This window comes from Bombus fervidus, chromosome 12, assembly GCF_041682495.2.
Source record: "Bombus fervidus isolate BK054 chromosome 12, iyBomFerv1, whole genome shotgun sequence".
NCBI classification, from domain to species: Eukaryota; Metazoa; Arthropoda; class Insecta; order Hymenoptera; family Apidae; genus Bombus; species Bombus fervidus.
The window spans coordinates 4,476,758-4,498,864 of NC_091528.1; the positions used below are offsets into that span (position 1 = coordinate 4,476,758).

General features: G+C 37.2%; 1 protein-coding gene across 6 annotated transcripts in view; it reads right to left on the minus strand.

Annotated features, from left to right (window-relative positions):
• LOC139992879 (thyrotroph embryonic factor) overlaps window positions 1–21,785 on the minus strand; it is a 100,649-nt gene extending 78,864 nt beyond the window's left edge. For 2 of the 6 annotated variants that reach the window (XM_072014169.1, XM_072014168.1), the window contains exons 1-2: window positions 21,211–21,604; window positions 9,005–9,034 (exon numbers count right to left, since the gene is read on the minus strand). In XM_072014169.1, coding sequence (XP_071870270.1) covers window positions 9,005–9,034; window positions 21,211–21,589 — 409 coding nt within the window. In that variant the 5' untranslated portion in view covers window positions 21,590–21,604. Of the gene's footprint in view, window positions 1–9,004; window positions 9,035–21,210 lie in introns of all 6 variants that reach the window. The other 4 variants (XM_072014166.1, XM_072014165.1, XM_072014167.1 and 1 more) reach the window with 4 other exon arrangements.
• Between the last annotated feature and the right edge of the window lie 322 nt (window positions 21,786–22,107).

Sequence of the window (22,107 nt, forward strand, 5' to 3'; positions counted from 1 at the left end):
GTTTCTTTATTAGTTTGGAGTCTTAGCATCATCGACTAATTCTATTACCGTCCATCATCATCAATAAATTGTTCTTCGATTAATTCAACTTCGATCAATTCAACGATACTTGATCAAAGACAGAGACAGCTTACGAATATTCGCAAGAGAAGCGAACTGACAAGGAAGGCAGTTGTGAGTCGAAATTGGATGACAACGCAGAATGTTTATTTGGTTCGCGTGTGTAGGTATTTTAATTCTCAGTCGCTCATTTTCGCAACTTAACGTGTCTCTCGCGCATTGAATTGACACAATGAGAAGATCGATATGAACAAATGAAGAGATAAATAATTCATTTTCCTCTTCGTCGTTCACACGCATTCGCGTTAGTTCTCCTTCACGGATTTCATTCACACGTTTTCGACCTCGCATTGCTTCCATCTTGATGATCTCAGCTTTGTCTCGCAGCGAGAAGAAGCACGAAGAAAAGGCACAAACGTCTCTTCCTCCCTTCTTCATATTCACACCAAATGTTGATACTCGAAGCTATACACGTCTAGCTGCATTCTCAAGAAGTAGTACAATGAATGTATAATTATCGTGCAGGCGTAATTACAAAGCGATATACTAGCTATCAATAGACTCGATAAGAATAATGTTAAATTGGCCGTTTATGTAACAAACATTGTCCTACCTTTCTGTCGCATGTTTTGCCATTAAACTATACTAAATGTATATGTTCCATGTCAGAAAAGATAAAAGTCACAAAGTCTCGGATCGATCTTTCTACAAATGATAGAATAACATCATCTCTTGCAGTTTCACTTTTTTTTTTAATGGAAACCTTCCTGTCCCATGCATCGAATTCTCTCATCATTCTACGAAAAATAATACCACAGTATTAAAGTAACATGGTCGAAAAGTAATTAGTTTAATTTTTATTAATTTATTATTTTGCAAAATTCAAGTTACAATATCTTTGAAACTAGTAATCAGTTTTCAACCCTATTATCCTAATACGTTTTTTCTCGTAGAACAACGAGAGAATTCGATGTATGCAAAGAAGAAAGGAAGGTTTCCATTAAAAAAAAATCACTCTGAACCATTCGTCTTTCTCCTCTTTCATTTTCTCCTCATAATTATCGTTTACAGGAAGAACGCTATAATAATAAGTAATAGCGTGAACACCCTCAGGTGTTACATCAAATTGGCGAGGCTCGTGCGAGTAATTAGCGAAAACAGATCCTCGTACAGCGCGTTAATAATCGTCATGAGTTTTCTTCTATGCTATTATCCCATATAGATTCTACAACTACGGAAAATCTCAACTATACTGTGATTAAAAATCTATTCCTATGAAAATAAATTATAGTTAGAAATACGTCGCCTGCCTTAAATCTTCCAAGCTATCAATTTGAAAAATCGAAACTATGTTACACATCAGGACCCGATTAATTCCATTTTCTTGTCAATCCTCAACCAGATCTTCGTCGTCCAGCATCCCTCGACCCTTATCCATTCTTGAAATTTTCATCTATCCACCCGTCCAACGAATCTCTCCGACTCATCTGCATAACGAAGAGCCACAAGGAAGAATCGTCCATTAGTGGTATAATTGGCATACTTGTCGTTCTATATATTTAACCTAATCAGAGCTAACGAACGGAAGGACAGAAGAAGGAGAACCGTTGAAGGCGAGAAACGTGATTTTTCTGTTCTGGTCAAAGGTCGAGAAAACGAGAACGGTTCGTTAAACGAAACACACGCGTTCGGGACAATCGATGAATTTTTCCGAGTAAATCGCGATAATGGCGATGGGACTGGCTCGTTATGCACTGCCGAGGTAAGCTCGTTAGCTCGTTCGAGTACATAGACAGAGGCTTATAATTATAATCAATCACCGTTCAACGAATGGGGAAAAAAAAAGGAAAGGAGAAACAAATGCAAAGAATGGAAAAATCGTGTGAACGACAAAGATGAATAGTAATTTTATTATATAAGCGTTTCAACCCCGGTTGTCGTGAAAATAGTTCTGTTCTCCTTGATCGATTATATAATCGGTTAGAGTAGCGAGAAATGGTAATTGCTAGAGATATCGAGAAAAGTGGGGGAGGGATTTGTTAGAAGGGAACGCGATTCGAGCAGATGATAACGCGGTTTTCCTTTGTACAATCGTGATTATTCAGATGGATCGAGGGGATCAATTATCGAAAGTCGGTCGTGTCCATTGCGACGCGTCGTAATCTCCGATGTTACGTAAAGTTGTGCGTTCCAACCCTTTCTACTTGTTCCGCTCTTTTTCATTTTTTTTTTTTTTTTTTTTTTTTTTAAATTGGAATGCATACATATTGGGAGTGAAAAGCTTGGAAAACTTAGATTTCGGTAATTGACGTTGTTTTTCGGTGATCGCTTTGATGAAGTTTGTCGAGAAATCTTTGAAATTCCATGGTTTGTCATGCTAAGAAATTTAGGTGCTTCGGGTTGGAATGTTGTAAGCGGAAAGTTCGGGAAAGTTAAGAGTAAAGATTAGGGCGCTTGTGAAATAATTTGAAAATCCAACCCATCGAATTTTGTAACGTGACGATATCTATGTCGAGGTTACCAGATGTTTCCCATTAATTTTATTAATGGATTTTCAAAAGTCGCGGGTCCTGAATCACAGAAGATCGAAAGCGTAGAAAAATTGATGATAAAAATGGAAAAATTGTTATTATAAAACAAATGCTTGAGAATTGACCTTTCATAGTTTGTAGTAGCGGTTCGTAGTTTGTACAAACCTTAAACTTTCCGAATCTAATACAGTTCATGAAAGGATCTTCAATAGTCAGAAAGAAATTTTGTCCTTAACGTGCCTCTTCGCTTTACCAAACGATTCAAGATCAAGATTAATTTCAATATTCTCCAAACTCTGCCAAGAATAAATCACATTATCCGAATTGGCTGTTCATTTCTCAGGGACGAACACTTGGCAACCGATGTGACGTCTTTCGTTTAATGAATGAAATTAAGATAGTACCAGTCGCCCGTTTGAATTAAAGCCAAACCAAATGTTTCGTTAATCCTACTATTCTATTCACATTCGCACCTCCTACAAAAGTATGATGTTTTAGGTGCGTTATAAGATTTATACGACGAGCTTTCCAATAAGAACTTTGCACTAAATCGAACATTAACGTAACGAATTTCATTATAAAAGAAATCACGTGAAAATATTAACGTCACAATGTAATTGCATCCTTCAGAAAAATCAAAATTTATGCTCGACTATAAAAGCGAGATAGGAGAAAAGTGTTCGAACGATCTTCAAAATAGAATAACTTGTTATTATGTGTATAATTTCATTACATGTACTACACAAAATCAGACAGGTAAATATATTTTCCAATCTGCATGTACTATAACGAAGATAAATATAATTGTGCCAAGTCATCCATGACTTTAATAATAGTTAACGCGACCATAACTCTTAATTTAAAATAGAAGGATATTAATATAGAAAATTCAACAAATTTGCCACAAAATTCGATTCGTTATTCTAACCTGATGTGCCCAGAAGCTAAACTAATTAATGTTAATTTTAATCATCCTTACAGTTTAATTTTTCGTAAACTATGCACAATACGCTTGTCGTATCCTTAAGCCGAATAATCATATTTCTAGTACGTGCAACAGTTTCAAGTTCGTAGATGTCGTACGATACAAATGCTGAAGAACCATGAAAGACTATGTTGCTGAACTTTTTCCTATATATTCCGTACGTCGATAAATTTCTGTTATCTTGGAATACCGAGGATCGGTGTAAATTCGAAGTCAGCTCTTCCTTGAATTTCTCCGGAGATCAACCTTTGACTTCTGGCTGACAAAGGAGATTTAAACTCGTGTATATAGCTGTACAGAGGATTCTGTCAGTCCTTGTGCCTTTCGCTTTCCGAAGCACGCTTTTCCCTTTTCGTCTGATTCCTCTATCTTCGAAATCATATTTCCAACGTCGATACGCCACGTCTTTACTCTCGAGAAATTCTTCTAGTTCTCGTTTATTAGACTCTTGTTAAATACGAAACTTATCAAATTCTTATCGAAGATAACAGGAGAGGAAAATTGGAAAATTTTCTATGGACGTTAACGAATATTCAAAAATCTCTAAGCGATACGATGGAAACAATTTTTCTCGAAATTAGAAGATTCTTAAACCGTTTTATATCCTGCGAAACTCTGGTAAGTCACGATACGGATGAGAAGAAAAATTTTCTTTCAGCTAACCGAGATAAAAGTAGATCAAAATTGCCATTTTATCGTTATCTTCCTGTAACCGCATGCATCGAGTCATCCCACGATGCGCTTCTTTTATGGGAACAATTTAAAATAATAAGAGTTGTTACTATCAGAGTAACAGAAAATTGGAGAAACTTCCAAAATTTAATAGGAAAAGTAATGAATTACAAAAATCGATTGTCAATGGGTAACTTTTTATTTGAATCCGTACATGAAAGTATGTGAAAATCAACGACTGCGTCACTCACAGGATGACCTAATATTTTACCACAGACTTTCTGACTTTCTTTTAATGTCAATCATAATTCTACCTTGACCTCGATTTTCGATTCTAATTTTAACCTAATCACATGGAACCTAACGAAGTTAAATTGTCTACGTTTAAAAAACACGAACGCGATGGAAGATCGAAGAAAGACAGATTTTTAATGGAAACTTCACGCAACTATTATCAAAGATTTTCCATCGAAATGTCTAGGAGTCAACGCGTCGATCACGCAGGGAAAGAAGTTTTAACAGTATAATAAATAATGGGAAAAACTAACCAGCTTGACACGCTCGTATCCTTGGGCGCGTATTAACGTAACGATAAACAGGATTGATGAAACGATCAAGCGCAATACGAAACGAGAATACGCACGACGTATCAATACGCTGTTATTATTACCGAGTGTAATTATACATGTCCATAACGAGCCGCCCTGTGGTAATGATGGAAAACTATTTGAATAACAGGGTGAAGCGAGATGAATAAAGCGATGCCAGCGTGAAGAGACGTGTTTTCAGCGACTAAACTGCTCGTTAAATTCCAATAAACGCATCGTATCGTCTATTTCTTACATACGTATGTAGAATACATTTGCGTCTTCATCTAAAAGCTGCTGTTCTCCCAAAGTGAAAATTATGCCCAATGGCTACAAAAAAGCATTTGCCGTTTTTATCAGCTTCTGCGTTTCACTCGCACATCATTAAATTTTTCTAGTCACGTGAAACGTGATTACTAAATCACTAAAATTAAACGAGCCTATGAAGTTTCATACAGTGTCCGGCCGAATAAAACGTGTAAGAGCGGTCGCGGTATGATTCCTTGTGGAAAAGTAAGAGAACAAATATAGAATAACATGTTTTCATTCGCAACTTGGAGACTGGATAGGACTAGATAATCGACAGCGTGAAAATAAATCAAAGTTGCGAAATAAAATTTCTTCGCAAGACGCTTTGCTTCCGAGGGAAATAAATTTGAAAATTTACCATGAGCGTGCACTAGCGGCTGAACTCTATTTTCTTGAAAATGAAGCTCTGGACGGAAAAATTTGATTCTACACTCTAGTTTTTACACGTAGGATAACCTTCTGTTTATTACTCAGTCTTATCCAGTCCGGAATTATCCATATTCAAGCGTACTTGATAAATTTTCAAACTCGATAACTTTCGAAAACTAAGCCGAGAATGACAAAAATGGTATTGTATTTTCATATTTTACTAGAAGAAATCTAGTCGTGCTCGCTTTTACGCGTCCTATTCATCCGGATTCCGTATCTAATTAATTAGTATAAATACCATAATAAATACGATAACGTGCAAGTATATGCCGTAAGTTCTCTGGTTTATTGCTGCGATTCGTTTTCTTTTCCTTTGTTCGCTCCCCTTTATTATTAGAACTCTCCGTGTTACTCTTCTTGCACTATCTCCGCACTATCGCCATAATAAATCTCCTTCGAAAGATTGATTCTCTGTCTCACTTCGCGCTACAATTCCCTCTTCGAACCCTTTTATAGCGAGATCTGCCTAGCAGAATACGTAGGTTCTCGCTGGCCGCGATTTCATCATTGTAGGTAGATCGAAGGGCAAATCTTACGAGAACACGGCGGATTACTTTGCGCGCCGTATTTTACTCAATACAGTAACAATGACCAACCTATTAACCGCGTTAAACCTAATCCACGGCTAAGCCAAAGCAAAACGAAGAACATCTCTCGCTATAATAAGATACGTTAACGCGGGGTCGGCTTAATTTCTGACGTGTTATACAAATTTTTTGTGGAAGCAGCCGAGTTTACACGGGGTGAGCCGGTTGGCGTCCAGGTTTCCTCCCGTTTCCCCTGCACACCAGATTATGGTCTCAGCGCGAAATCTGAGACCCAAGCGTCGACCGCATGGGATTATCCTTCCATAACGTCAGCCGTGGCTAGGCCATAACACGGCATTGCCACATCTTGCGAGATAAAATGTAAGAGCACGGCGATGTTGTGCTGTCGGTGAAACAAGAATATCTGTTCGTCGAATGTCGGCAGACATGCTGCATAGATCGACAGCCGAGAAACACGTAAAACGATCGTTCCACGTGACGACCTGCGAGGACGTTTTTAACGCGTAATCCACGCTATTCGAGTCGAGCTAACTCCGACGAGCATTAGCTGCCTCCTTCTCATAATATGTTTATGCTACTTAATTTCAGGATATAATTTTCGGATGCTCTTCAAATCCTTCGCTACGTACGATGTATCGAACTTGCTTTTCGATAGATTAACACAGCGATTTGTCTAATCTTTTTCATCTTATGACACGCGTAAGCTAGTTACTAAAATTAAAATTGAAAATTATACAAAATTATTAAACGACAGGGCATTTACAAGCGGATGGCTAATATTATTTTCATTTGACAAACTAAAACTAGAGAAAAAGACTCAATGCTCTTGAATAGATAGTCAGGTATTGCACGATTTAAAAATTCTTGCGGCACACCTATTGAAAATTGCCGTATCAACACGTCGACTGCCACGTGAATTATATAAATTTTCCCCGCGATAGATTCAAATACACTGCAACGTGATATTCTTGCAAAATATTATATTATTTAACCAGCTCTTAACCAATATTGATCCAAGCCATTCGTGTCGTCGAAAATTTTTCAGTCTTAATTTATTTAATATCGCCTTAATTATTCTGAAAAATTGGATAAATGTGGGTCACTGACGACCACCGCGACGATCAATGTATTAATAATGCGTTAATAAGATAAACAACAAGTTTTCGTAGCAACCGGTCGATAGTTATCATGATTTACATAATGAAAATAATTGAAAATCGCCGATAGCTAATATGTATGAAGAAAAGAGAAAAGAGGTCCATGCAGATCCCTGTTGCTATAATGGCACATAACCAATCGCCACGGCTTCTCCGCATACTTGTGCGTACATTTGAGATGCGTAATTAATAGCTTCGCGACTTATAAATTATTGACGATGAAACACGTTGAATTAATGTACATATTAAACAGCTTTTGTTCACGAGCCAATCCCATTTATATCCGACTGTACAACTTGAAACTCTAGTCTTATTCGAACTGAAAATTATTTTCTTACTAATTTAGTTATCATATTTTCTTACTAATTTTTCTCTTGCGTTTTCCTTATTTATTTATTTCCTTTTTTAGTTCATGGCTGTATCGTTCCTCGAGTTCTAGCTTTTTTCGTGATTTATCACACATCGCTTACAACACGCAGGTTAATTCATTCAAACAGCTGTTACTTTTTATAATTATAGTATTTCTATGAATTAATCGTCAAGAGATCATTTTTTCAATTTTTGATTGCAGAAATCCTCATAACAAAAGATTTTTAGTAAAAAGGTGTTAAGTAAAATGAAACGATTTCTCATCTGCTCTTGTCGATCTCGTTTAGTTATCGTGTCATTTTCTGAATTTGTAGCAGAGTAGAATGTTTCCTGTTTCGTGTTTGGAGAAATTACTCGTCGTGTTCACTACACTACGTTTGTCTCTCTCTACACCTAATCGGTTCACTATCATAAAATAAACGGGTGCTTAAGCTGCTTCTACCTACGCTTCCTAATCGCTTGCAAGTGCATCGATATCGTTCTGAGAACCGTATTTCAGAAATTAAAAGTTTGGACTCGTAGGACAACTAACATTATACTTGAAAACTTTCAAATTTTGTGATATTCGGAGCTCCAAATTTTCAAATATTCGCGGTATCAAAGCTCAAAATGTTTCAAATATTTAAATCACAGATCTTTCAATGTGGCGAATCTTTCAATTAGAAATTCTCAAACATTCATGTCTCGAATGTTTTGTCCCGAATTACACATTTTTCAATGTTCCAAATGTTTTCAATCACAGATTCTTCAATATCTCACATCTTTGAATTGCAAATTTTCAATGTTTCAAATTTTTCACTTAGAAACTTTAACGCTTGAAGTTTTTGAATATCCAACGTTCCAAAGCTCCTAATTTCCAAACTTTTAAATTTTTCTAGCATCAAATTAAATGTGAAAAATTTCGAAGTTGCAGATTTTCAAGCTTGGAAATTTTCAAATACCAGAATTTCGAAACAAAGTCCAAGGAACGAAAGATCCTGGACATGTCATTATTGCGTCACGCGAAAAAAAATCTGCACGCGGATTATTGCGCGTTCTTACAAACGTCGCGTCAAGTTCTCGATACCCTTCGATGCACGTTTCTAATGCCTACGTGTGTGAAAGAGAGTAAAAGCGTGAATGGAAAACTGAGGAAAGAAAGAAAACTCATGCAAATGAGAGAACACGTCCCACTATTGTCCTCATTCCAGAAAAGTTAGGAGAGAAGATTCATGGTGGTAAACGACGATCATTGCGTGGATCGTTCGTCCGGGGTTGTAGATGCAAAAACGCGTAAGAAAATAAAAAGAATATAAAGAAAAGAAAGAAAGAAAGAGAAAAAAAAGAAGAAATGTATGAGCTGTCGTTTGTCACTTACCCTTCAGAGAGGATGTTATCATGGGGTCACCTGAAAATGATACAAGTACAGTATTTGCGTGAACGTCAATGTATGATAATGAGAAAGATAAATAGACAGATTATAAAAAGAGCGACAGGATGAAAAAAGAGGAGAAAAGAGATCTTTGATATAAATCTCGATACGAGTTATATCGAGAGCAGAGACAGTGATCAAAGAAATAGAGAAGATGAAGACGTGTCTTTTGGCTAATCTGTTTCTTGTTTAGCTTACTGTATACATCTAATCGTTGACAGAACGTTGAAATTTCTCGCGTCTACGGTGATCGCGATTGCGACGAGATCCACGTTTTTATTATGGTTTGCTGAAAAAGATAATTTTGCAAAATACACGTGTCGCACCTTGTATGAATGTATCTAACGATCGGTGCCACGTATATAGAATACAAAAACCGCGAACGAATACTTATATCGTATAGAGACTACAAAATAGTATATGCACACTATTGTATTTAGATATTGTATTTATTTACATACAATACTTGGCCATGTAGAACCAAAGTATATTAAATTTCGTATCGTTCAATAGTATTCGATATATGGTAATATAATAATATGTCATAACATTGGTAACATAGTAATATATATATACACACTAATAGTCTTTCATTATTCGATCTTCACACGACCAGAAAAATCTGATACTCTAAGGGTGAAATGTGTGCAACGCTCGGACCAAAAGCTTCGTTGGAGAATAAGGTTGCGTGCAAATACTCTCTAGTAGCACCACTGTACGCGCGCTAAATGAAATGTCTCACCTGTATATACCTGAAACTAAAGAAGCAACGGAGATGATCTTTTCGTATCTGTTGGACATCTCCGTATCTTACATTTACGTCCATCGTTCGTGACGGAATATCATTTCAGTTGGCGAAAAGATGAAAGAGAGGGAGAGTACTCGCACAGGATCGTGTCGTGAGACGCGTGGGCCCAGCACGGCGAAGCAGGGAGGGTCTCTGGGCCGAGATCTCGGAGGACTCGGGGTCAGAGATCAGCGTTTGCCGCAGAAAAGAACGGGAAAATGTTCCTCTCGCGAGAGATACCCTATCTCTGTTCTCGCATAATACGCAAGTGGGAGTATTCGTATACGAACGCGCTTAGCAAACTGTCTTCGCGACGGCAACCTTCGCAAAGCAGACCCCTCTTCTTCTTCTCTTTCTTTGTTCAGCCTCATTCTTCACGTTTCACTCTCTACGTACGTCCTCATTCCCTTTATTAGGCTTTGTCTCATCTCGTCCCCTTTCGCTGTAAAAAAATATCTCCATTCGTTGCGACGTATCGTGACACGAGAAGGAAATGACGATGTGTCCCTTTCGGTGCTGCGGTTGATGGCTTTTTCATTCGGAGTATCGTAGCAGTTGCACACAAATTTCTTTTAGCTTAGTTTTGGAATTCCCAAGGTTAAGAGAAAGTTGACCAAAGTTAGGGGATATTTCGGAGAAAAGGGAATTTTAGTAATTTGCAAGTTCGAGGATAACGTAGTGTATAGAAGGCTAGGTGAGATCGATCAGGATTGCGACAAGGGTATTGGTAAAGTAAATTGCTAGGAGAAGCGTTTGGACCCGAAGATTCAAACGTTTGGAGAAATTGAAAAGTTTGAAAGATTTGCAAATTAAAAATACAATTCGCTCTATGAATAAGAGCTCGCACGGTCCGTAAGTAATGATTCATAATGGAAAATAATCTGCAGCGATCCTGACGCCTGTTACAAACCGAGTTAAATAAACCTCCAAAAACGTGCGCTTGTCATCACTCTTGCCAACCGATCATTACCGGGTGCAAATTATACCTTCCTCTCGTTCCAACCGAAAGCCTCAATTTGCCTGAAAATAATGTTAAATATTCAGCGCGTTAAAAACCTCTCATCTTCCAACTACGAAAATTATTATTTATCGGGAAAGTCGGCGTATTAGCCACGATAAGAATAAAAAAGGAGAAGAAAACAGCTACCGGTGAGCAGACATCAGCCACCATGAATGAATAACGTATGCAAACGCTTGATTAGAGAGAATGATATTGGCAGAAGCTGGAAGCCGCGAGTAGAAGTGTAAATCTATTCACTGTCAGGATGCAATTACACCGGTGCCTAGCAACGCTAACTAGCCGAGGTTTCGCTTTAATCGCGAATATGAGTTATCGTATGTTTTCCCCCTTGGAACCCAGGTTCCAATAAACGACCGTGCTTGTTCCTTTCAATGCTTGGATACGCGAGAAAGATATGGTAAATGTAGTCAACGCACGAGATTTCACAATTACCTTAACAATTATCCCTTTCTTGTTCCTTCGTTTTCGAGAATAATCGGCGCGTTTCCATTGGAAATAAAATAGCGAATTGTGAAATAAAATCTTGCGTGCTGTCTACTGCCTTCCGTGCCGTTGTAATTTGGTAAATGAAACACATTTCAGGATGCTCGGTGCCACGTGCAGCCAAGCTCGCACGTGACAAAAACGTGTGCTACGCGCATGAGGTCTTTGAGAAGGTGATATAATTGAGTGAATTATCTGGCCAACTAAATTTACTCCGTACGATCAGTAAATATATCACTCTCAACGTAATAAAACACAAAACATAAATAAACAAGAGATTCCTGAGCGAATCCCTCGAAGAGTCGAGAAAGAATCGTAATTTGGAGAATAGGATCGTATCCGAAATCTAATTTAAAGTTCAATTATTATTCATTTGTGGATAATTAACACTTTATATTAATAAATGAAAACCTGAACTCAACCGAACGTTCCTACAATATGATTGAAATTCCTGAGTAAATCCTTGAAGATTCGAGAAAGGATTAGAGTTAAGAGAATAAAATCGTATCCAATAAGATTCATTTCAAAATTAAATAATTATTCTTTTGTAAATAATTAATATTTTATATTAATGTGTGAGAACCTGAAATCAATCGAACGTTGCTACAATGTGATTGGGATTCCTACGTGAATCCTCGAGAACACGAGACAGGATCAGAGTTCAATACAAAAACTCAGCTTGTATTCAATCAAATTCACTTTACGCTCAAGTTAAAAATTCTTTTATTTCTATTTTGTTGTTAAATATATTACTAATATGCGAAAATCTGGATTCGACCCATCATCCCTACGATATGACATAATTTGTGATTTACGATTGTAATCGATCGAAGGTTTCCTTTGACTTTCACGATATTTCGTAGTGTCACACGATTCAAGGAACGAGTCGCGGGCTGAGTCATCGCGCGAAATCCACCGGAAGATCAGATCGGCCCACACGCGCTGCTCATGGCTCGCATTTGCAAGCAGATGCACGCACTGATGCAGCTTCGTGGGCCATAGCCCGGCCAGGGGATCACAGCCGCGATTTTCCACGAACGACGACCCATGATTCGAATCTACTGTCCTAAAAATCTATCTTTCCTAGTTGCGTTCATTCCTCCAGAACTTATATTTTTCTAGAAACCGACGAAATACTTGTTAACTACAACTTCTAGGGTAGTTAACAATTTGAAGATGTTCCTAAGTCAGTTCCATTATATCCAAGTTTGTATTAATATTATTCATATTATTTTACTTTTTATGTTTGTTACTGATAATACTTCAAGAAATTACCTACATAGAAAGATCCCGACTGCTCATGGCACACGGTGAACAACTGGAACAGGAGGAAGTTTATAAAATAAGAGGTCGAAGAAGGCAGGATAATTTCAAAGAGTGCATTTATATTTAATAGGAGCAACGAATGAATATAATATGTACCACAGAATAAACGATTGTTGCCAGTATAGTAAGAAATGTTTGCTACAAAATATTCGCCGCCCTGTGAGATTCTATGAAGCCAAACTGATCAACTCCACTTTTTGTCGACTTCTCAATTTCTCAATTTCACTACACAAGTACAGTGAAACTTGGTTTATATGAACGAAATTTTAGCAGTGGCTAATTAACTGAATTTTAGCTGAGCTCTTATTATCTCAACTATCACCGAGCGTCGATCCATTCATATATGAACATCTAACAATGCACGCAGTAGACGTTATGTGACACATTCTTGTGCTTCGCGGCCGATACAAATTTGCAACATTATTATATATATAATTTAATAGCAAATGTTTCGTGGAATCTTCTCTTCTGAACACGAACTCCTATTAATTGAACCAAGAATCACAAATGGCGGAGAGAAACAGATGGACTTCTATTATATGAACGACCTGGTTACATGAATCAACTTATCCCCCAACAAGTTCGTATAAACCGAGTTCTACTGTGCAATTAATGTCCCTGTTACATAAGTGCGATTAACGTTCAATCGTGTTCGATGCGAAGCGACGAAAATCTGAAACCCAAAGAAGAAGACAGAAGAGCCGTGCGTCGCGTAGTATCGAAGCCTTGAACAATCCGGAGGAAGGAAAAAAAATGGAAAATCCCCATAAACAGCGGAAGTCATTTGCTCCTCGGGGACTTCGCAAGCAACAGGACAAATCCGCGCGTGTAGGTATGTAGAAATTACCGAATGTCAACACGATTACAGAGAACGTCGCGACAATTAGTTCCACCTTGGTTATTCAATGGACAAGAAGATCCAGCGAACAATCTTTCGTAGATCTTTCGTAGATCCTTTGCAGATCTTTTACTTCGGTGTGCATCGTGTGTAATCGAATGGACTGTGTAATCAAGGACGCGCGCGTTCCGTCTCGTTGCCGAGGATAATGCAACGTTCCAGGATAACTCCGCGGTCTCGATGATGTTGATTTCTAAGCGGGAAATCGCAGGATACGCGAATAATCGATTTCCACCTCCTGTTTCTCCCACTTTGTCAATCGTGAATCTTTCCCGCCGCCGGATTAACACGAGGTAAACCGAGTGAGTCTCTTTCTGTCCCGATTCGATTCGTTCCGCGATTCGTTTCCACCTCTTTTCTAAGCTACGACGCGATTTTTTTTCCTCGTGTAACGCCTACTTGGCGATCAAGGATTCGTTGGAAAGCGAGCTTCGTATTCACTTTCGAACGGTTGCAAGCAGGGACGGTATCCAGTTTGATATTTACACTCGGATATCTTGGTTGATCTTAGCCCTGTCTAACCCTTCCAGTCGGAGATAGTTTTGTGCAAATGCACGTATCTATCGATACGTATATCGCGAATTGGAAACTTGATTAATTCTTCTGTAACGTATTAGGTTGTCACAAAGTTCCTTTCGTTTTATAAGGAAATAATAGATGCACGATATTTTTTGTTTTATATTATTTTATTGAATTATGTATGGTCCATTCTGTTCTATTGGAACGAATAATATTAATAATATAATAATGTGTAATTATATTATAATAATGTAAGTAAATAATATAAAACAAAATCTATTGTTTCCTTATGAAGCGACAGAAACTTTTGAGACAACCTAATATAATAAGAGTCGAGTCTTGTCTTTCTCTTTGATTTTTGTAATTTTGTAAGTGTCTTTCATTCTGATCTTTTTACTATTTTATTCTTCTTCGAGTATTATGCTTTAGTCATTGCTGGTTTTAGTGATAATAACCATATATCGGTATATACATATGTATCGGTCATAAATGTTAGAACTGCGCAACTGAACTAATGTCATTAGTGACATTTTTACGAGTCACGAAACAAAATTACCAATGATAATAAATGTTGTTCCACGGCATCAAATAATACAAATTACAAATTATCTTATTATTCTATTCGACGCAGACTTCGACAATTATTAAAATGTATTCTGTAACCTACAATCTGTAACTCGTTAATTCTTTAATATCATTAGTTGATGAATTATTGTGCAACAGAGCTGCTGATATTTATCGCAGTACAAAGTGAATAAATTAACGATCGAGTGAATAGCAACTTACAATCTGTAACTCGTCAATTCTCCAATGTTATGAGATTTATATTGATATTTATTCCAGTGCAAAGTGAATAATTAAATAACGATTAAATAAATGGTAATTTTACGGCACGTAGGAATTTACGTTGGACCTATTCCACCCCCGAACCCACAGGAGATTAATTATTGTTGATTACTGTATTATTACTGTTACTTATTATAATCACTACAATTATTATTATCACATCTTTCAGATTTCATGTTTTCATTATAACTTTTTAATTATGTGTAGCCACAAGATTTCTATACTAATTGAGAATTATATTTCTGATATTTAGCGAAACAAATTCTTTTCGTTTACTACTTATTTTACATTTTCTATTGTATTATATAAGAAATGTAATATATATCATCACGAATACTAAGAAAGAATATACAGTGAAGTCTTTGGTTATTCAAGTCCGGTTTAACCAAAATTCCGTATTATTCGAAGCACTTTGAACTTTACCATAATACATTTCACTTCTTTCGCAAGTTTAAAACGAGTACGATAAAAGAATACGAATATGTAAATAGTCAATGTAGCCTTAAAGCACTTGATCAAATTTCCAATCAATTAAATGTAGTCAATTCGACCAATGAGTAATGGAACCTAAATACATGTACAATATTTTTTTTTATAACTTTATTGCACGAATTAATAACAACCATGCACCCTTCCGTATTATTCCTAGGTTCGTGTCCACATTACGGTCGAATAATCGAGATTCTACCGTGTTTGTTATCGAACACAAGGAAATAGATATCAGACCCAAGATGCTATTATATAATTAAGAAACGAGAAAAGTTTGAGAAAAGTTCCAAGAAAAATTCCTGGATCGTGGAAAGAGATAAAAGAAAAAGATCGATGGACTTTCGCGTACACTTAGAGGATACTGGCCATACGATTTGAATAAAAGAATAGCATAAAAGTACAGGACAGGCCAGTAGAAGACAGTACAGCTGATGGAAATGGCGAACGATTAGATACGGTTTTCATGTACCGCCACTCCGGATGATGGACGTTGCTGTTTATTTCACCGACGGGATTATCGTGAATTTCCATGGAAGAAAAATAACCGCGTGCATGCATTGCCACGTTATTCGTAACGGTCTCCTGCTATGAAAACACTCGTTCTTTCGGTTTATTTCGACGACGCTGTCGAAAAATGTACACGGATCTGAATAATTCCAGAATGTGGAACGAGAAGATGCAGAAAAATAACGATAGCTTTATATGTGGACTGGCAGACGAGTCTATGTGGCTTTACAACGACCCATTTCTTGGAAACTTGATTAACTTTTTGTAAACTACATATGAAGGCAGGACCTCGTCTCTCTCTCTCTCTCTCTCTCTCTCTCTCTCTCTCTCTCTCTCTCTCTCTCTCTCTCTCTTGCGTTATATAATTTTGTATGTATTTCTTTTTTTTTTTTTCAAGTTTCATTTTTCTTCAAGATTCATGCTTTAACCATAGATAGTATTAGTATAATGAAATTTTTACAACATATTAATTATCTTGATACTTAGTTGGGCCATCTTCAGCATAAATATATTCACAATGAGTATTCGTATTTTTATACTAACATTTTATAAAGCACCTAACGTTTAAGCATCTTCTATATGCACTTTTTAATTGGTTTTGAATTTTACCAATATAACCGTGACAATCGTGTCTCGTTACACTCATTACGCATATGGTTGTTCATTTAAATGTAGAAAAGTTCGTACGATGATAGTGGAAGAACGAGCAAAAGGTAAGGTTTGGAAGTTGGTAGGTTGCTGGAATTATTAATTAAAAACATTAAAAAGTAGCTAGTAGTTATTCGTTTAATTTCATCCTTCGTGTCTCGCGGAGCGAAAGCATCGCCATACAACGTTCTCAATGTCTTCATTTATTATTACACCAACATCTGAACCTTCGTCCCTCTTTGTATTTCAATTTCACACTATTTTTCGGTGAGAGATTATATTAATCGGCCTTTTGTAGAACAATTTCTCTGCAACTTGTCGAGTTTGGCGTGCCAAGCAGATTCGATACTTCTGAAGAAGAATTAACGTGAATGCACAGGAACGACAAAGAACAAAATTAATTGTTTATCTTCATATTTTATTAATGTTTTATCATCGCGTCAATTTGACACACGAGGGTTAAATAAATTTATTAAACAAACTTATGCAAAAGATACAACAGTATTATAGTAAATACTAATAAATAAATCACCTTCGATATTTGCAATCTCTAATGGAAACTATAAAATCTAGCAAAGAATCGACAACGAATTAGCAGCTCTATTGCATTAAATCGATATAAGATCAAAGAATCGAGCCCACCGGCGGCCACGCGATAATCATTATGATCGAAGGCAATCTTGCAGAAAATGACCATCGTAACCTGTAATGAGCCACTTCCTTCGGTCATAGTAGCCAAGTTAAGCAAGCGGGTTACACAGTTTAACCCTACCACGATCCTCGAATTTTTATAGTTCAACCTTGTTTTTCTTACTTTAGCAGATAGAAAAGATTTCTAACATTTTAGAAAGATGTTTAATTTTAAAGGATTAAGATACGAAATCATGCATATCGATAAGGCTTTTTGCACCTTTTGTTCAACCTGAAGATACTCTTTAACCCTTCGGTCGCGTATGTTTTATGAAGTTTAATGACGTTTACTTGGCGATTACGATCAACTGCAATTTTTCCAACATTATTTTACATATCATTTAGTAAACTAATTCTCTAACTTGTCGAAAGAATTCAAATTGATTGGTCCAATATTAAAGAAGTCATTCTGTTTTAAAAAGCGCGCCAATACTTACGTTCCTAACTGTGTATATGTACTTATTAACAGAATAAATGCGATTTAGAGCGATAAGCATGATTTTTTCGATCTTTGTATTTCCTACACTCCTTAGAGTATGATATCCTCAGACTATCAATATATCGTATATTGTCGATATTTCAAAGTTCTAAACTAGAAGGATTAATATGTATTATCAATACAATGTTATCAATAAATACTTATAATAAACATTTATACCAAATTTCGTCAATATCGTCAACAAGTATTTGCAATAAATATTTATAGCAGCTTCTATCGATAATATTGCCTCTATAATATACATCAATGCTTTTATTTAATAAGCTTGAAATATTGACGATATACATATATCGATAGTCTAAGGGCACCCTTAGAGTAGCACCTAATAACACATGTGCGTTATCTAACCTAAAGTAGTCGCTAATAATCTTGCAGTTGATGCGACTCTAAATAACAATAAGAACACCGACATTCAAAATCAAAAAAGAGAGAGAGAAAAGAAAAGAAAAGAATGGAAGAAAAGGAAGCGAAGAAACAATTTTGACAGAGCTAGACACATGGAGGCGTCAGCATGACGGAGATGCGACACGAAAGACGCGAGTTTTCTGAGAGGAACGTTTGCGTAACCGAGAGCCACCGACGCACATACACATAATCTATGGAGGTTACAGGCTCTTACGTATCCAACGGGCCGAGAAACAAAAATGTCGACGAAAACGACTCGATCGACTCGAGTAAATCCACCCTGTCTGGTAGACTGTCACGAAGGGATGAACACGAGGAACGAAGAAGAAGAAGAAGAAGTTTCGACGCAACCGTCGCTGAAAACGAACGCTGAATTATTCATGGGAAATCTGTTGCTTTTATTCGACACCCCTGCGTTGTCGTTTGTACTTTGAATTTATTTAGGGAAAACCGATAGAAACGGTTTGCTTCGATGAAAATCGTGCGTGTAACGTTGATTAGAGGGTTGGCGATGGAATTTTATTACACATACGTAGACACTATTATGCTGAGTTGACTGGAAAATTTGATAAGTTTCACTGAAGTTATTAGGGGGAAATTCTGAAAGATTCGTACAGTAGACTTTGAACTTTACAGAACTCGAGGGACTATCGTTGTTGTTAAAAATAAATAATAGTATATTTTGATAAGCAGGTTTTAGGGAAATATTCTGTTGAGAATTTCTTTGACGCGATCTTTGACCTTCGACCTATTAATATTACAAGTAAATGATAAGTAATAAAATTTGATAAATGATTGGAATTTTTTAAAGGGAAACTTTGTCGGGAGCTTCTTGGAGACATTCGAGAACTCGAAAAATTACTTTTAATATACCAATACACAATATATAATATTTATTACATGTAAGAATAATTGATGTTTGTATTTAATGAAATTATTCTTTATTTGTACATTTTATCCTGAAATATCCGTCGCTAAAAGTAGCTAAATTCGACGTAACGTTAGAAAGAAAGATTACAGAAAAGATTACAAGAAAAATTACAGCCTTTTATTATGAGCAAAGAAGAGTCCGATTATGAGAACTCAAAAAGACATTTCGTTATAAATTTACCAATGTAGATATAACGTTTAAATTTAATGTGAGAATAACGTTTCGTCCTTTGGAAGAATGAAAATAAAAAAAGAAAGAAAATTCGATTTAATCTGTATAACAAGACAACTCGCCAATTATGCGATATAGTTCACTCCATGTTTATAAGGAACATATTAGATATCGATTATTGTAATCGATGGATCTGTTCGGTTCTTCGTTCGCATTCATTCGACGCTACCAAGAGATTTAGCCTGTAAGAAACGCGATCCTCCGGGGTATAACCAGGCCAAAATGTACAGGAACAGAGAATGGGATTTTAATCAGGACGATATACACGAAAGAGAAGCTAAACTGTCCGACGTTATTAATTCCTTGAGAAAGATCGAGCCATTTGGTGATTGACGTCGCGTGACGTTCAACCACGCCGTCGCTTATGTAATTTCGCGGCGAATCCTCCAGGGTTGCGAGCAAGATAATAACTATACGGAAGCCAAGGACGAAATTCGGTAGAATCCGAAGAATCGCGAAAAAAATTCGCCGAATTTTTCTTTCGAATATTTCTTGATAATTTTCAGGATAAAATAAATCTTTCAATAATAATTCTTAACAATCGGTAAATTTTCATAGAAAATATCAGTTGCAGAGGTTCGTTTACTATTTGAATCAAAAATATCGACCAGAAAATGTAAAGAAAATTTGCGATAAAAGCACACGATTAAGAGATTTCGATGTTCAAACCTTCTGGTTAGAAATAATAATGTAAATTAATATAAGAAACTGAAAAGGTATTAGCTTTAAGATAATAAGTTACACAAAAAACAATTCTACATACAAATTTCTGCAAGCGTATGGTTTGCATCGATACACCGTACATTTCTCACATACTTATTCCTGGCTTCCCATTATCATTAAAAACAATCACACGCTTGGCAAATGAACGACGTGAAATTTTTGCGAAAAACAGAATCTTTGTGGAAAAATAATGTTATGAAAATTATTTGCACGTATACACCTCTATTTAAATAATCAGATGCTTCCCAGGTAAAAATCCGCGCATTACGCAGCCATTTCACGGACCACGTCGTGTGTCCGCTACTCTGCGTACAACCTTACGACCGTGCATTGAGAATCGCCTGTTCATACACGCCCTTATTTCCAAATACACACGTCTATTACCTTCGTTGAAACAATTATCCGAAAATTACTCAAATCTACGTACCGTGCGTTGCTGGAAAGCAGATTTTATTTCGGTATCGTTTCTTTGCGCGTTTCGTTCGGCCAATACGCCTCCTTACGTTTACGACTGTGTCGAGTCTATACGAAATAATCAATCGTATAAAATATACACCCGTCCCTCAAATTTGCGCGCCACTATTTTTACGCGAGTCTCTCTTTTACGCGCTAAATTACAACACATTTTACGCGGTGGTCTTTACGCGCGGTTTTTAGTTCACGCGGCCAGAAAATACATTTTGCTACAAGTTTTCAAAGTAACAAGTGCATACAGTAGCTTATTCGGCGATGTTAAAACGCGTCGGTGCTATACGAAATAAGAATAAAAGCACACTACATTGCGGTAGTCATCGTATGTGTACATATTTTTCTCTTTCCTACTGACAGCCTTTATTCTAGCGATTTTCATTCACATTTTCATTCAAAACGAGTCCACGTGGAGCGATTAGGCCGCATAAATTGAGGAATGAGTGTGCGCTGAAACTACGCGTAATAGCACGCTAATTTTCTTTCCAGCAACCCACAGCTTCACACTCATACCCATACGCACCGGCTCACAAAAATACTTCACGCGACGTAACAGGTGTTGAAATACTTTTGTGAGTACCTGTATCTCTATAAATATCCTTGTCATACGTAAGTAACTACGCAAATACCTAACAATGCACGGTCCGTAACGAGAAGCCATAAAGAAATAGTATTGGATACCTGTTCGGTCGTAAGGAGCGGCTCTCCTCGGCGCGGTTTGTCCCTTAACAGGGTGAAACTGATGCTGTTGGTGTAAGGGTGGCGTCTGGGCGGGTTGTAACTGCATATGATACTGCTGAGGAGTGGAATAGTGGGCGGATGCGTTCGCCGTGGATGCTGCCAACGATTGTTGCTGATACTGGCCTGGCGTCTGATACTGATTAAGATGATTAGGATGATGATAGTGGGGATGGGAATGCGTGTGTGGCTGGCCCGTAGCTGGACTGTGAGGGTGTGAATGAGAATGCGGGTGAGAGTAAGGGCCACACCAGGTGTAATATTGCTGCCAGGAAGCGGCGGCATCCACGCTCGCCATCCCATCGCCTTCTTCGCTTCCCATTCGGACCACGGCCAACGATCTCTCCTCGATGCCAGTTTAAAACACTCCGATCATCTATCTCTCTTTCCACTCGCACGATTTTTCACTAAATACACGCGTTCCCCTCTTTCTCTGTTGCTCTTTTGTTTACGCGTTTCGACAAACTCTCAATTTCTCGTTGGATTCTTCAGAACTGTCTATCGATAGTTCGTAGACGGTTCGTCCTCGAGGAGGTCGCCTTCTCTGGTTTATGTTTACACTTGCAGATACACTATGAAATTTTTATGTGTTCGGTATTTGCAGCTTGAGGAGGACACTGAAATTTGTTGAGGATACCGAGGCGATGGTATTCCTGTGTTTTATGGAAGAATTATTAACCGTGTAACGGAGCACAAGGGTTCAATGTATGGGGAAAGGTGCACAGTATCAAAAGCTAGTTCTCGTTCCTACCAGTAAACGAGTGATTAATACGAACGAATAATACGGTTCTACGTAACATATTTTGAAAGCATGTTGTTTGCTTAATTTTCGCCGACGTT